Source organism: Simochromis diagramma, unplaced genomic scaffold (assembly GCF_900408965.1).
Source record: "Simochromis diagramma unplaced genomic scaffold, fSimDia1.1 OVJJ01000618.1, whole genome shotgun sequence".
Classification (NCBI taxonomy): domain Eukaryota; kingdom Metazoa; phylum Chordata; class Actinopteri; order Cichliformes; family Cichlidae; genus Simochromis; species Simochromis diagramma.
The window spans coordinates 11,225,241-11,242,962 of NW_024387423.1; the positions used below are offsets into that span (position 1 = coordinate 11,225,241).

Genomic DNA, 17,722 nt, shown 5'->3' on the forward strand with positions numbered 1-17,722 from the left:
TGCTAATTTACTTTTTGACTTGTGTTACAGCATTAGCTCCACATTTAGTTTGATCACAGAGTGTACAACTTGGAGAAAAAAAAGGAAGCGCTTTTTTTTTTGTAACATTTATGCAGTACAAAAAAAAAAGATGCTTGAAATGAAAAATTCCTTTGAGGGTTCCTGTAGCATATGAAGCTATTAAGAGCTGCGTAAATGGTATCTATTTCATTACAGTGATCAAGGATTAAATTAGTGGCTTGAGCCCTGTAACATATACACTAAGTCTCCTCCAAGGCTGAGGGAGCCCTCTGCTTCCCAAAGGTCATTAGAGCTGAGGAGAGAGGATGGCCCCCAGTCTCCCTTTGCCTCTCTCCACTACCTCCTCCTCCTTCTCTTTCTCGTTTCTCTCTCTCAACCTTCCCGACCTATCCTCCAAGATGAGACACAGTCGTGTTTTTATGTTTTCGCACACGGTTGTCGTTTCCTTTTTCTCCAGCTGTGGAGGGTTAGGATCACAGGAATCTAAACCTGCTTGGCAAAGTGTATTCCTGTATTTCCTCCCACGCAAAAGTTTGCATGTGTGTGTGCGTGTTCACCCGGAAGTGAGGAAGGCCCAGTATCAGTTTTGGCACAAAGGGCCAGTCACGAGGAGGAGCAGAGCTGGCAGAGGTTGAGCTGTGTGGCCCTGTTGGATTTTAGGGCTGCATTATGCATTCATGTTTAGTCTCAGGTGCTACGTTTTATCCCCAGGCCAGCTTGGACACATTTTCAATGGACCGTTTGGATGAAAAACTGTATAGGTGGGAGCAAAAATGATTTCCATGCTTATAGAGATCTGCCGCTTTGTTCTGTCAGATTCAATTACCTCACCTCTAATTAGGGAGCTATAGAGGAGGCTGGGTTTGTGATCCACACATCACACTGTGGAGCCTGCTGATAATGTGAGGTATCGCTATCACAGCCCGGCCACAAGCTCCCCACATTGCGGATGCTTGAAAAAGCATGCCATGAAATTAGCAGTCACTCATACAGTTTTGCACATACACACATATTTCTTCAGAGCTCCTCTTTTTCTTCGTCTTCCTTTTTTTTTGAGTGTGAGCTTTGGAACAAGGTTGGCACATGTGTGTGTGTTTTTTCTTTCCTATTTTCTGTTTTAGTCCACTGAGGCACAGACTTGAGTACAGAGTATATTTTCCTGAAAGATATGCTCATTCCACCACCTCAGTCCGTACTCCTCTGTTCCCCTCTTCCTCTGTGACTCATTAATCCTCTGTCCATCATATGGTCTCAGAGTATCACCCCATTTTATAGACTCAGTGGGGGCATTACCATATCCCTCTTCGGAGCTCCACTCCGCATGGCCGATCCCTATCAGACAGAGGCCACGCCATGAACAAAAGAGCCACTGTGATCAAGCCTGCATTCAGCTACCAATGTCTCTATTAGCATTGGCTGCTCCTGCTGCATGACTGTTTGAACAGAGCTGAGATTTCTTTCGGTCTCTCTCGGCAGAAGAAGAGTCTTGATGAATGCGGATGATACAGTCGAGGCTGGAGGGTGCGCATGTGTCAGGGCGGATGTGGAGGGTGCTGGGATACCTGGACACTGACCCTGATTGAGAGGAAGTTGAGACAGAGTGCAGCCTCCTGAAAGATCCTGTTAAAAGTGAGCAGATAGCAGCGTTTGTGCTACGATTATCTCACGATCCAAGCCTTTTGTCTGCAAACTTGAAAGTGTGCTCTGAAAGGCTGCCACACTTCAGGTTACAGATAATTAGCGCAGGGCTTCAGCTGCTAATTATTTTAACGATAATTTTTAATGATAAACTAATTAACTGTTGAGTCGAGTGGTTCTCAACCTGTTAGGAAGCCTTCCTGTAACCCGTCGCCACGTGTCAAATATTTCCAGAGGAACAAACCTGTGACTTCATATCTTTAAATGACATGTTTTGTCTTAAATGTGCAACTTAAAATGATATAAAACAGAGAAAGGAAGAAAACGGGGTGATATTTTCTGATTGCTCACTCTTTAAAATGAAGCTGCCTCGCTAATTACGTCAACCGGTAGATGATTTTGTCGTTGGGTAAAGATCGCTTGTTACTATAAAGTTAACATGCATCTCTAGCAGGCTTAGATCAGCTGTAATGAGCGCACCACTTAAAGCCGGCTGTGTTGTTTTCTGCGGCAAAGTGAAGCGCAGACACTTTCTCCGCGGTGTCATTGGCCATCTGAACTCCAGAGGAGGCTCGATAAGAGGGCGAAGCAGCCGACATTCCTCTGGCCCAGTTCGTCAGCAGAGCCTATAGAAATGCACCAACAAGCGTGGGTCACACAGCGAATGTGACAGGATTTTAAACAGTACACAACTAAATATAGCAGGAACGCCACTATCAGAAAATGAGTTAGGAGTGTGCTGCTGGTCGTTTAGAAAGTCATTATTCTTATCATTGCTGTCTCTGAAATAATTTCAGGTCTCTCCATGCAATGAATACTGTATAATAAACTAAACACGTGAGAATGCGAGCAAACTTTGGTCAATCTGCGCGGTCCCAAAAGAAGTAGCCATCGGACCCCCTTTAATGTCTCAGGCTGGGTGTAATATTTCATTTTTCCATATTCAGCAAGGCCTCCAGTATCTCTATCAGTTTGAAAATGCTCCATTTAGTTACTATCTGTTGGAGTGGGGAAGTGAGATGCCCTTATTCTGAGTCTATTAAACCTCAATTCTATCTCATCTTATCTACCTAATCTTTGTGTTTTATTGACCATGAAGTTTATCTTTAATCTCCCTTTACCCTTATTATCACACAACACTGTAGGTCTATTTTCCGCGGTGCAATGGCGCTGCTGTATTTGCCAGCAACAGAGGAAGAATCGTTTAGTTGTACACACAGTTCTTATTCAGCTGTGTAATGGAATGTGTACACACTGTGTGTATAGAAATGTATTTCCCCGCTTTCTTTCACACTGTCTTCAATTGCCTTGGCAGGAGCTTTTACCGCCAGTCATACAATCTCCCCTTGATACGGCGATATTTATCTCTCAGTATCATCTTAAGTGATGGTAGACTCATCGAGTCACTTCACGCCTCACTTCACTCCTCAGCGAATCAGCAGAAGGCATCAGATAAGATCATAAAACTGTATCCTAATTTAAAAGCGGCACTCTGCCTCTGCAGTGTCTATTAGAGATCCGCGTGCTAATTCTTTTCATGTCCGGGGCTCCTGCAGATGTTGGCTTCTACAAAGGAGTAATTTATAAGACTAATGAAAAGAGCAAGCAGTTTGTGGACATCAGGGGGGTCTTTTATGAGACTCGTCGCAAGAAGAAAGAGAAACAGGAGAGGCACACCAGCCCCACTTTCTGAAGTGAAATTATTGCTTTATTAAAGCTGAGGGGGCTCGCTCCCGCTACAATAGAACAAACAGACTGAAAGGTGTGGAGAGGATGTAAGTGCGCTCTGTTTGAGCTCTAGGTGGATGCACGAGAGGCAGAAACAGAGACAGCATCCTCATCTAGCTGGCAGTGACAGCAGCACTTTTGACATGATTGTTCACTTTAAACACGACTCGAGAAGGAGCAAGGAGTGTTTTTTGGGTTTTTTTCATGGGGCTTATGCAGGTTTTTCTCAGAGTGCATCATCTCAAATATTAAACTAAACTTAAACCAGAAGGGCTCCCCCAGTCTTTTTTGCTTTTGGTATGTCATGCGGGGACTTTGCGGGCATGTTTTGGCAGAAAAAGGAGAGAGGTGTGCGCGATGCGTATTATCTTAATAACATTCAAATGCCGGGTGAGATGTTTTCAGAACTAATACAATTCAGGTGGCAGTACAGTAATTCCATCAACACCCTTGATTGAAGCAAAATGGTAATATGCAAATACCAAAAGAGATGTACAGCTACAAGCAAAAAAAAACCTCTGAAATCATTTAGATTTAAAGAAATAATATTGCACAGAGGGGGGAAAAAAATTAATCACACGGAAAAGTGTCTCCTTTAAGATTGCACTGGTGTATTACCCGGAGGCATGGAATGTAAATGGAAAATCAACATTGTACCCTGTGATAAGGCTAACAAATTAATAAAAGTATTTTCTTTCCTCCTCCCATGCTGATGCCTGTGTGAAAAGTCTGGAAAGGAACTTTTTTTTTTTCTTGCCCCCCTTCTCTCCTTCCCTCTCTCCATCTGTGTGAGGTTTTGTTTTGCAGGTAGCGGGATTAACATCAGCGCTCACCTTGGCTGCATGTCAGCTTGTTTTTCTGGGAAAAAAAGTCTCAAAGGGATTTTTTTCAATAGGAATAATGGAAACACTGATGTGAAGCACGGTGGTAAAATAATAGTGTTTATTGGGGTGGCTTTATCTTTAGCCTGTACGAATCTCTGAACGTGTATGCATACGGCGCTTAGACCACGCAATGTTGCGCAGCGCTTTGAATTTGTATTATTGCAACACCGGAAACAAGGAGAGACAAGATTTTGATTCTTGAAAGCCTGAAGGGTGTGATGAAATTGCTGAACATCTCCCTTGTGTGTCTGTGTGTGTGTCTCTGTGTACATATGTGTGCCTGTTCCCTCAGGTCCTCTGGAGGATGGCCTGGAGGAAGAGGAGGAGGAGTGCGTCTCCGAGGAGAATGAGCTCCTGGCCAAAGATGAGTTTTCGGTGGAGGAGAACTTCACCGCCGAGTTTGAGACTGAGAACATAAGCTGCGAAGACATGGAGTACTTCTGCAACAAAGGTGAGCGTCCCGCACTCGGCCAAAACCGAAACTTCACAGGCGGGCTTCCTCATGCAGCGTTCAGCCATCTTTTCTTTTTTTAAACGCCTAATATGGGACAATATGCTGTGCCCGCCCCAGTGCTGAGCATCAAAAAGTAAGTTAAACTCCTGCCAATTGTGTCTAATAAAATTCCTCAACATGTTCAAATCAAACCTGGCAGAACTTGTGTCCGTCTGAGAATTTCTCCCGCATCACTGCCTGGAGTTGAGACTATCCATTTTTGATATTTGATCCCCAGCAATCCACCCAAGAGCAGTGGTTTGATCTGAGATGGAGATGGCACCAGCAACACTGGCTCTCCCTCTGTGATAGTGCTGTGAAGGTGTGCTACGGTGCACCAATGCACTGGAGAGCGTAGCGCTTCCCTTTGAGCCGGCGCTAAAGCTCTGTGAACACTCAGCAGCACCTGCTACTGCTCGGAGGTCCAGCACTATAAAGCGCCTCAGCGTCGCCAAATGCGCCCGAGTCCTCTTTGAACTCCAATTCAATTAGACTGCTTCTTTGTGTGTTTGTTTCATTTCGGTCACACCGTGCCATCACAGGAGCTAATTTGTGGCCTGCTTCAGGTTACAGTGTGAAGATGACAGACCTGTCCCGCCTCCCCCCAACCACCGCAACCCAGCCCAGAACCTCCACCCCCAACCCCACCGCCGCCGCCTCTTCCTAGCCTCCGGTTGCGTGGCGTTCGCTACCCCAGGTGTCCCCGCTCTTACTGACGCTCGGATGCCGCAAATTTGACTTTTTAATGAAGAACCGATGCTTTGAATGTCTGCCTCCTCGCCCTCCTTTCAAAGGGAAATTTGTTTAGAATTATTTCTCCACACTTCTAAACTGATGTGCCTCGTGGGATTACATTATTGAAGGAAAAAAAATAAATCTTTCATGTTTCAGGTAGGCTATGCCCCGGTAATCGTATCAATAATGTTTTCCTTTTGTTCTCCGGGAAAAGTTGAACGGCGCAATTGTTCAGAAATTGCAATTACCAGAGACGCCTCGGCCGCTTCACCCTTTGTCTCCTCCGTAATGTGTCCCCACTCAAACTTCAAAGTGCGAGGCATATACTTCTAATAACCCAGCAGCTATGAAATAGATGGCGCGTATTGGTGGTTACAACAAGAAAAAAAAAAAAGTAGTACAACTTCTGAAAATTTTCAAAGAACCTTGTCAGTGCCATTTGGTATTCCCTTTGTTTAAGGAGCCGGGTCTCAAATCTCCTTTCCCTGTTTATGAATAAAGACAACACAAAATACCAATCCATAATGTCAAATAGTACTTTCCCTGAGCACTTCTAATCTGTTCCTTGTCATGCACGAGCCTTACTAGTCCGATTTTTTTTGTATTACTTTGCTATCTCAGCTTACAGTAGCTAAGTCTCCCATTGCCTCCTAAGACCCAAATGATGTACTATCCAAATTTCTTTTCTCCTAGTGCCAAGTTGTGTGCAATCATCAGGTGTAGCCACTTTCCCATGATCCCTTCCTCAATTAGATCTGTTTAAAACTAATGTCGGAGTGGCTTAAATTTACCCCACTTATGTGAAACTGCCTTGAATTAAACGGGACGCAATCCTGGCGGCATTAAATGGTTTAAGTGTGTTATTCCTCGACTATAGGAGGCAAAAGAGAGCCCCCCCTTGATTAACTAAACCCTCTCAAATGTGATGGCGTGCTGTAATTAGCCCTGTGCGGACTTGAACGTGGGTTTTAAAGCAGCCACTCATCCCATGGCCTTTATCTTCTGCTGCTTCCCGGAGAATAAGGTCTCCCGTGTAAGGTTCCTCCACTGAGCAGTGACTCTCTGGTCTTAGCTTAGCCTTGTATCTGTGTAGTCACTCTCTGAAATGGGCTTGTCAGGGGGACCTAAAACCTCCATTAAAAGTTTCAGTCTATAATAGGTATTAAAAAGCTGTAGGAACACAAAGAGGAGTACCAATTTTCATTAACATATGAAGCACTTATTAACTTTGATCAGAGTGCGGTGAAGTAGCAAAGCCGCTTAAAGGCGCAAAGGTCAAGAAGTTGAATGCCACCAAAGACTCAGCCATTTGCCTTACCCTTGCAGAAAAGGGACTCCCCAGATAAGTGCGTGGAGCACCTTGACGTCCCATCTTGGTCTGAGGCTCAGGAACCTCAAAATTAGGTGACGGCTGACTCCCTGACCTGTTTAGTTAATAGTGCTGTGGCTCTCACTGGGTTTTGGCCCTTTCATTGATTTAGCTTGTAAGGTGCTGTTGGCATCTCTCTCTCTCTCTCACACACACACACACACACACACACAAGGGCCTGTTAGATTGACATTGGCAACAGAAATGACAAAAATGCTTTTAGGATCATCTTTTTTTTTTTCTTCTTCAGACAAACAGTAGAAATGATTAGTCCTGCATCAGTGCTTCCTAAGCCCTCTGACTTATGACCCATTTAAACACAGCATTGTCCTTTTGTTAGGCCTCACCAGTGGTCGCACATGTCCAGTTTAACAAAGGAAGGAGTGATTTTATTATTTTGTTTTTGGAGTCAAAAAAAAGTTCAAACAGACAGAATCTATTAAAATAAAAGTAAATTTGTACATCAAGAACATGTGTTTCACATCATCCCAGGTAATTACTCCAATCCAGTGCCTCTATTAGACAGCTTCATTCAGTACTCTGCAAGTTAATGTTTTATTTTGGATACACAATTCAGTGATCAAGAATTAAAATACAGTGCTTTATCACTGATGGGACTATCCAGCTGCACATGAAGTAGTTAGACCTATTTTGACCAGCTACACAATTTAATCCCTCGCATAATGCGTCCTGATCGTCAGTAATGGGCAGCCCTGAATCGTGTGGATATACGGTCACAGGTATGAGCAGCCCCCTGTCAGTTCAGCTCAGAATAATGTCTCTGAAAATGAACAAGCTTGGTGGAATAGTAGCACCCCAGAGAGACTGAACACTGTTTTTAATATACATGGCATTTTAGAGGGGGTCTGCCTCCCTTTCAAGACTTCTATGAGGAAGGGGGAAAGGCACACATCTAAAGAAATAACCTTGGCTTTCCCTTGCTATTAAACAAGAATTTTTACCTCAAACAACCTCTCCTGCTCGGTCAATTTCACATTTATGGAGCTGTGCTTGTGAAGAACCCCACAGATGAACACGCTCGCTCCCACAGAAAAGATTTATACTCTATTGACACACCTGGCTCCATAATTGTGAGAAAGATACCTTTTTTATATACGCTGAGTGGCATCTTTTTTTACTGAAATTGTGAAATTTCACCTTGCTGTTTCACCCCCTCTTTTATTGTTGGCTATCTGTGAAGTTCAGCACAGGGTGTTGCCACAAGCTGTTCCCTCTGAGCGTTCCAAGTGTTTGTCTGATGACAAATGACTTCCTTACTTAGCACTGACAGTAAATTTACATGTCATTTCACGTGTCTCATTTCCTCGACGTAAAACAGCTTTTCGTGAAGTTACATTACACAAGGGTTGTTTTTTTTCCAGTTCGTTTCTGAGGTTGTTGCGGGTGTCAAGATACATCAAGTTAAACGTGAAAATTTGCACTCTTTTGTGCCATTCTCCTCGAATTACAGAAACGATGTGGGCAGAAATATTCTATCACAGTTGAAGTGAAAAGTGAAAGCAAAGGACTTAACATGGTAAATAATTAAAAAAGAAAATACACCTTGAACTTTCAAATAACCTCTCGGTGAGTAATTTGACTTGCGGCAGCCACAGATGTACAGTAACAAGGAGAAAGTGGCACAATTAATTATTCTTTGTGCGACACAGAAGTAATCTGAATCTCCAGCAACACGGGAGGAAGATCTCCTTGGCTCTTTCACCACAGCTGCCAGTGCCCAGAATGGTAAATGTGGAATTTTAATGCACAGTTGATGCTGGAGAATATGGGGAAATGCTAATTTGTGGTGCGATAAGATGAATCGAGTCATCCCTTTAGCCCCATTTGACTCAGTGGAGGAAATTAATCATTAATGTTTGTTAAGTATGACAATCTAACTGGGCCAGATCTACATGCTCAGAGACTGAGGCAGAGCGAGATAAAGACCCAGGCTGCAGACAGGGAGGAAAACTGCCAGATTCTGTAATGATGGGAATTTATTGGCATTTAAAGAGACAGTGGCAAGGCATTTCACTAATAGCCTCCCTCCATTGGAGTGCTCTGCCTGCCACAAATTGCATGCAATTCAGACCTATTTTTCAGATAGCAGAGAAGTCTTACAGCTATGCTTGACTTTGGTGAAAAAGGTTGCTTCCTTGAATTGACTTTATCTGTATATGTGACGCAATCTGCATCAGCAGCCAAATATGCAATATCAACGATGCTGATGAGGGGGGGGCAGGCATACCCCTCCTGATATTACATTTTGAAAATCATCGCCAAGCTCCAACACCAGGAAGCATGTGATGGGTTTAGAAATGCGACACTGGGTTAAAGTCATCGAGCCCGGGATTTGGTAACCTATAGAACTCTGCAATCCCATAGGAATACTTAAAAATACTTATACACCATCTTGCAGAAATTGCAACCTGTCTCAGGACTCAGTGGTCAGGATTAGAGTGCCCTGAGCTCCTTAAAGTCGCATGCGAGAGATTGACATTTTCAAGGGCTTCCTCGGCAGAGACAATGCTAAAAGGGAGGGAAAAAGCCAATATGACTTTGTTGCTACCTTGCTCGAGGAATTGTTTGTGTAAATCGCCTATAAGCTTATTGACCTGAATGTGTGGCACGCTGCGTGTGACTGCGATTTGGCTAGAGAGCTGTCCTTTGATAGAGCAGCGATAGAGCTGATTTTAACAGCTCACTGGCTCCTCTCGCATGCCCGCCAACCCAGAACCCAGCAGGCCGCCTCGCCTCCCCAGCCCTCCCCGTCCCTTCTGTTCTCCTCAGCTTTCTCTCACTCAGCCTCAAGTATATCCATCTGAGCGTGCGGGGAAAGGAACCTAAGCCAGATGTAAATTATGATCTAGGCGATAATGTAGAGGATGATCATTGACAATCTGTCCCCTTTGATAAGACTGCAGAGGGGTTTCAATTCAAATGATGAAACAAAGCAGAGGCTCGATTACTCAGATTGGACCTCGGTGAATGAAATGGAGCACCTCAATCAATCCATTTCCATGTTGTTTTAAAATCCGGGGCGGGGGGGATCTCGACATTTCTCTGTATTCCAGGTTTTATCTCACTGACTGTACTGTAAGCAAAGGAGTGCTGCTCCAGCACTGCTTCCTCTGCTCGCCTTTTTTTTCTTCCTAGTGACATTTGTGCAGGAAACTTCATCAAAGCCCTGTGACATTGTTCCCTGTGAGGTTGCCTGGGCGATTGTGTTTAAAATGCACTGCAAACTGTGTTAGATAGAAGGCAGAAAATCCTTAATCACTGCTTAATTAAGGAATCATCTTGTAGCTTCATTTCCCGGGCTGTAATTAAACACTTCCAATACGTTTCGTTACAGGGCTTAACATGTTCGCCTGAGATCAAGGTAGTGCCTTTAATGTTATCTCACCAGCTTTTTTTTTTTTTTTTTCAAACTGCGCTCCATTGGAAGGAACTGTTGATATACGCCTTTGTTATCCTCGTCATAATACGAGCCTGGTATGCTAAAGAGGTTCTCCAGGCCCAACAATAAATAGTGGGGGAATTTAGTTGAGTGGGCTCCGTGATAATATACTGGGAGAGAGGAGGAGCAGGGGGAAGAAATTGCCAGCCCAAGCAGACACTTGCATAAGCAAAAGTGGGTCATAATGACCTCATGTACTGTAAGTAGGACATTTCTGCAGACTTCCCTACAGTATCGCTTTTTTTTTCTTCGTGCACACATCTTCTATTTTAGTGGGAGATAGAAAGCTGACATCCTTTTGGCAATGTTTGCCGCTCTCTTTGAAGTGAGCCACGTCAAAAAAAAAGGGGAAAAAAGCTAAACAAGCACAGAGTATGTGCTTGATCTGGAGATTAACCCGACTGAGGATGGCCGGCGCTGGAGTGACGTAGTGTGTGTCCTGTGGCAGTTGTCACTTGAAGGTTGATAACTAAGACTCAGAAATGTGTTTTTTTGGGAACTGTGGGGGGCGAAGAACAGAGGCAGGTGTGGTTACAATATATTCATATTTAGGTTTGCTGCATAAGGTATAGGTTGTCCTGTCGTCATATATTTGTATTTAAATCTACATGCCCTCTCCCGCCCCTGTTTTTCCCTTGTGGTGGCGTGTAGTAAGCCACTGGAGCAATCCAGGCCTGTCCTTGACCATTCACTGTTGGGTTTAAAACATCAAAGGAATGAAAAAGATGGGGTGACAAAAGTGAGAGGAATGTACCTTCACAAACCATCAGCCCCAAGCAGGTTTGCTCTTACCTGCCCGAGTCTGAAGAGACACCAACCACTGTGTCAGCCACATTGGATTTATTTAGAGCACCACACTTGGGGCACCTACTAAGCTCTGATTTATGTGCCTATAAACTTTTGAGTACAAACTGTGCTTACCGTAGACATGCAAAAATAGATTTTCTTTTACAGTAAGTGCGTCTACAGTGAGAGCGTCTAGTCTTTTTTTCTTTTTTTTGTAAAACAAGGTCTTTAAGCACTTACATCCTGGAGAGAGATACCCAAATATCCCTTAGCATGGTCTGTGTGAGCCTTGGGACTGTAAATCAGCCCCTACATCCTATAACACACATTCTAGCTCCCTCCACAATAGATCAAACGGTAATAAATAGCCACCTCTCTCCCACACATTGCTTTCCTTCCTGTTCCATTGGGCTTCCTCCTGTTCCTGCAAGCACTCATGGGAACTCCTTTTTACATAAAAGTGTGCAGCTGCATGTGGTGAATGCACTTTTACAAAATCATACACGGAAACACACACGTCACATTGTGACACTTAACTGGTACAGGGAGAAGATGTTAAAAAACCAAAGTCTGCATAATGCAACGATTCATTAAATTACGTGTCCAAACATTAAATTTGGAGAGAGTGCTGTTCACTTTGGGTCTTGTGTGCATTGTGGGACTTAAAGTGCTTTTTTCCCTCTTTTACTTACAGGAGAGGAAGATGGCAATCGAGAGGCAGGAGAGTCGGAGATGGATGGGCAGGGGGAGAAGAGCAGGCACGCTGCCATGGGGCCAGAGGAATGGGATGGTCCAAGTAAGAAAAGCATGAGTATTACTTTACAAGACAGGCTTTCGGGGGTCATTTGATAAAGTTATTGTTGAGTAACTGAAAGGCATGCGGTGTAGTTCGAGGGAAGGTGATAAAGGGGATAAAATATTATTGTTTCTAAAAATGATTGCCTTGTATAGTAACTATGTAGCTACACAATCGTGTCGAGAAGTCTGCTGCTCGCTTGAAATGTACATGAAGCCACCATTCGGTTAACAGTAAATTAAATTGTCGACAACTGCCTCCTTAAAGACTTTTTTTTTTAAAGAACTGAATAATGTAATGCAGACGCAGCTTTTGAAGAGTTTACAACACATTTTTTTTTATCTTGTTTGCCCTTTTAGTAAAAGTAACTTCATCAAAATGATGGATAATACATTGAACAAGATAGTTGCACGGCAATTACTGCTCAGCAATAGCCTGCGCCCGCACTGCTGAACACACAAAATGTGATTCCTTTTAATGCATAAAATGACCTCAAGAATTTATTGCAGGTACATGCGTTTGGGGGGGGGGGAGAAAAGAAAGAGAGAGCGGGAGAAAAAAGTGGATTTGGGCAAGTTGTGCTTGCTAGCTCGAAGCCCCCCGGGGTGTGTATTTTATACTGACAGTGAATCAGTGTTATCGCACCTATCAGATAATGCATTTATCATTAAATTTCACATTTGCATTTAAATCTGGGGAAGGAAATGAGCATTGCTGGCTAAAGATAAGAGCGCCGGGACGACAGTAATAAACCATCACTGTGATCAGTCAGGAGACAGGGCTGAGGGGGTCAGCTCAGAACTATGGGGGCCATGACAAAAAGAAGGCATCACATGCAGAGGAAAAAAAAAAAGGCCCCCTTTTTTGGCAAGAAATGCTGAGCTTAAAAATACTGCTTTGAAAAGGAGGGATGGATGTAGCATGACTGGATGTATGACTGACTGTAATTATGCTTTCCCCCTTCTACTTAGCCATCAGAATGAGAATTAGAGGCTCAGAAACACACTGCTGGACAGGCAGCGGGGAGGGAGAGGAGGGGGACTTGAAGTAAACTTTCTCTTTGCATACAGCGAGGACAGCTGAACTGCAGGGGAAGTGATGTGAGACATGATGCCCATTTCATGTTTTGCTAAACCGCAGCATGAGTGGTTCCAACTTATCAGAGGACTTGGACACTTGTGGCCCAATCTCTGCTGTATTGCTGCCGGAAAAATGACACTTAGCACCTGGCTGCACCCAACTTTAAGCAAACAAGCTTTTATATTGTAGCGTATTGTGTGCGCTTCGCAGCCGGGTCATCGGTTTATAATCATCTTGTTTTTGACATCTCTATGATACACCTACCAATTAATGAGCGACTAAGGCACCCGTGCCCCCCTTGTGTGTTTTCTCAATGGGCACTGCGGAGTAGACCGAAATTAATCTTGGCGCATAATAATGCCATTCACTCTTTCATCATGGCTGCCATGAAAGGTCATTTCCCTTTTTAATTTTTCCCATTGTGCTGGAAAAGTCAGATGGGCATGTTATAATTTGAATAAAGAGGGGGAATCAGACAATCAGATAGGGACATTCGAAATGACATGACTTCCTGTTGGAAGCGATTAAAAGCAAATTTATTTAGTTTGTAGACTGTCTCCCCTTTAATCTCTTTGTAAATGTTCAGATAGTTGAGCATTCAAAAGTTCTTTGTTATTCTTTGGCTTAAGTTTAAGCAGCTGTGATTATGATCACCAACAGATAATTTTTAATCACTGCGCGTGTGCATCTGAATAGGAGGTGTAATGGCCATTACATAAAAAGAGAGTGAAGCCTTTTAATGAGGTGGGCTAACTCGGAACATGCCCACCTGCTTTGGTGATTCTATTGAAGCACCTCCATACCATTTCCCTTTTGCTGAGTAACAACAAAAGCCTTTACAATCTACATCCTGTAATTGAACTTTTTTCTTTCTTTTTTTTTTTTGTCCCTGCATTTCATCTCCACTTTAGTAACTCATGTCAAGTGCTGTCCACGATTGGCCCCTGTTCTCTGATTGTCTTTCTGTCTGGAACAGCAGAGAAGCGTACTGAATGACTCACTATTAATCTGATAGCTGGCTCTTCTCTGTTGTTCAGAGTGCTGGGTCTCTGATGTGGAACACCCAGCGAGTTCCCTTTCTCTCCCCTCATCTCTACAAGTATGTCCTTAAGCAAATCTGCACACTGATCTTCTGTCTCGTGTTCATTTCTCGTCACGGGTGTTTCGCAATCAGCCGCTGATTTGCCAGATAGCGTGTCATGCTATTCTATTCATTTTCATGGACTGCCTGTGATAGGAATCTGACTCCGTCTCTCTCGATTCTCTCCCGCTTGCTCTCCTCTAGGCTAATTGGGAATGGCGTGTGTTAGCTAGCTAACTCTGCTAATGAACTTGTTCTCATCCTTATCTAAATGCCTTCTCATGTAAACCACACCCCGCTTTGGAAAGTGAAGAAAATCCAGGGTTCGTTAAGAGTGCTGTAATTGTGTTCGCTGCAGTTTCAGCTCAAGTGTCTAGTCTGTGTGTGCATTTGTTAGGTTACGCTGTGGACCTCTAAATTTAAGAATTAAAGCTAATATGTAGCTGAAGAAGCAGCACATACTCAGATACGGCACTGTGTTGTCCACTGCTAATAGGATGTGGTTTGCCTTCACTGCTTATTATGCTGCCCAAATGCAAACAAATACAGTGTGCACATGCAGTGTGATGTGTGTGCTAACAAGTTTCATTGTATTTTATTTCTGTAGTGATACAGTGGAAAGCATTTCCATTGATTACAATCTTTTTGCAGATTGAAGCATGATGAATGCCATCTTTTGAACTGATCGTGATTGATTTTAGCATCTACAGGTGGATATCCTCTGATTATAACACGTTGATTAGCGACAAAATTAGCAAGAGTTTCAGACTTGTGCATTTCCCCCCCCCAAATAACTTTATTGTTTGCCATAGTTTTGCCAATTCTAGCATTGTGCCAAATGATGCATAGCTTACTTTCCACTCGGAATAATTAGTGAAACTGCACAACAAGCTGTCAAAGTCTAAAAAAATCATCTCCACTGCAAAATTATGACATGGAGTTTTAAAAGGCTAAGAAAGACTTAGCAGCTGCTTAGATTTTAACCTTTTTCTAAAAAAAAAAAAAAAAAAAAAGGCCCATAAACTGTCCCAGAGTGCAACATTATATCACTGGAATGCCTCAGAGAACTTTAGAAGCAGCATTAAACATGCTAGTGTTTTGAATTGAATTAAGCTGATCTACTGTAGCTGTCAGTTTGCAGCTAATGTCAACACCCAATTTCCCAAACTGATTAAACTGGATTTGAAGTAGATGTGACTTGCATACAGTGACATCAACATCTAAGATATCAGCCCTAAAACACACTTAAAATGAGCCACGCTGTAAAGAAGGAGATGCAGAAGGGGCAGATGAGTGTGACAGAGTGGTAACAGAAGTAATGTGATCACCTTGTCCACAAATCTCTTCTCTTGGCTTGTCCCTGACGGCCGGCATGGCCCAGCTTGCTCAGCTGCTGATGCCAGCTGGGCATCAGCCAGGGCGAGGCAGGGGTCAGCTGAAGGAGTGGCCATCTGAGAATCTACCTGACAGTGGGACACACACACACACACACACACACACACACACACACACACACACACACACACACACACACACACACACACACACACTTCACCCTGAAAAAAGATATCCATTTATATCCACCCCCTTCTTTTCCCCTTTCAAGACATCAAACATGCACATGCTGAAAACGCAGCCTCACTCAGATGTAAAAAGTCTCGAGTCTCATTTTTGACTCCAGCCAACCTAGAACGATCTGTGGCCAATCCATCTTCTTCCAGTCGCCAAAGGAAAAAAAAAAAGGAAAAAAAAAACAATAACCATTTCAGGTTTAATGCACATATGTCATGCTAGGAGAATTGGAGGACCAGATGGCCACGATACTGTGGCAGGTGCCTCAACAAATGTTTGCGATTGCCCGTGCTGCTATTTATATCGTGGTGAAACACAGACATGCAAATATTTGCAAAAGGACAGTGGGCCCTTTTTTGTTGGGAGACAAAGTGATCATGAAAATAAACAGATGGGATGAAACCTTTTGGGCATCAGTTACATGAACTAGGACATTCCCTTGGTTCATCTGAAGAAACTTAGTGGAAAAATTGACCAAAAAAAAAGATAAAATGAAGATGAAGCGGTGACAGTTATATCTAGACCAGGGGTGTCCAACATAAGGCCCAGGGGCCACAATCAGCCTGGCAAAAACTCTGGCTCTGGATAAAGGGAAGGATAAATTTTGGACTTTTATATTTATAAATTTTACAACTTGTCATGCTGATAAAGATCTCACCTAGAGCCATTCATACTGTAGTAATAAAATAATAGATAATCAGTTAAATGGCAGAAAAGTACTACAGAAATATCTGTTTTTTAAGAACGTGTCCACAATAAAATCAATAATAAATATGGGACATTTTCTGTGGTTTACAAAAAAAAACTTTCCTCCAATTACAGGATGGTCTGGAATATAAGCACGATTTTTTCTTACAGTTTAAGCCCAAAGAGCCGTTCTTCATTTACTAGAACAGCATTTCTTTATCACGTTGAAAAACAGAAACATGTTGAACTGAGGAAAGTGTAGTAATTACTCTTCTTTTTCTAATATTGACAAATTTAGGCATTAAGTCTTTACGCTAATAGAAAGGGGATTTTTTTTACTTGCCGAGCCCACTTAAGGTCAAAGTGGGTCATATGTGGTGTGGACCACAATGTGAAATGTTTGAGATTACTGAGCTCGGTGACCAGATCTTGGCATTATAGCTGCAGAATCCTTTCACCATTCAGTCCCAGCTGAACTGAAAGTAAACCCAAACTATGTAGCACTTAAAAGTACAGATCGGCTAAGAAAAACAACTTTTAAATTCTTACACAGCAACAGCCCGTTTGAGCACAGTTCAATCAGGTCGCTCTCAGTAAACAAGGCATTTTCTAAGTCGACACCCAAGTCCATTATAAAGTCAGGGTGTCGTCAAGGAGGGAGGGGCGAGCCGAAATGAGGGAGAGAGACAAACGGAGCACCCAGATGCAGATTAGGCTGCAGAAGATGAGGGTGTAAAAGGGATTTAATGGTAGGATGGATTAGAGAAATCCTTGTAACAATGTTAAATAATTATGGTTCCAGCCGAGATCAAAGCGCCATTGATTGAACCCCTCAAGCCTTCAGCACACAGAGTCTTGGAAAGCAAAGATTGGTAAACTAGTGCTCAGACCACTCCGGCTGCTCCAGTTAAATTGGATTGGAAATATTAGGATATAGATGAATCCTTCAGGAGGCTTTCGCAAAGCTTTTGTCACCGGAAATGTAGCTTGGGAACGGTATGAAAGGTTTGATAGTGTACTGTCTCGACAGAATCATAAGACGAGGGTGTCGCAGCTGTCTCCACTGATACCTAAGCGTTTTAAGTAGACTTATAGACACACTTGACTGTTATATCAGCAAACTGAAAACTTTCAGCGCAGGCTTTCATTCAAGGTTTTTATTTTTATTTTTTTATTTTTACTTTTTTTCCTCTCTCTCCCCCCGCTTCGTCTTGTAATCAAGAAATTTGGACGTGCATCATGGCAATTCTCCCGCAGAAAAGGAAGGTTTTATCTCGCTCCTCCAGGGGTTTATTCAAAGTCTTCTGACAAGTCTCACAAAACATGAATGACACTGAGATTGCTGATACTGATGATGAAAGTCCATCATCAGCTTCTCTGTGAGTTCAGGGC

At 43.1% G+C, this 17,722-nt stretch overlaps 1 protein-coding gene across 2 annotated transcripts in view; it reads left to right on the forward strand.

Moving 5' to 3' along the window:
- zfpm2a (zinc finger protein, FOG family member 2a) overlaps window positions 1–17,722 on the forward strand; it is a 123,488-nt gene that overhangs the window by 27,202 nt on the left and 78,564 nt on the right. For both annotated transcript variants that reach the window (XM_040012721.1, XM_040012720.1), the window contains exons 2-3: window positions 4,564–4,722; window positions 11,809–11,910. In XM_040012721.1, the coding sequence (XP_039868655.1) occupies window positions 4,564–4,722; window positions 11,809–11,910 (261 nt within the window). The remainder of the gene's footprint in view (window positions 1–4,563; window positions 4,723–11,808; window positions 11,911–17,722) is intronic.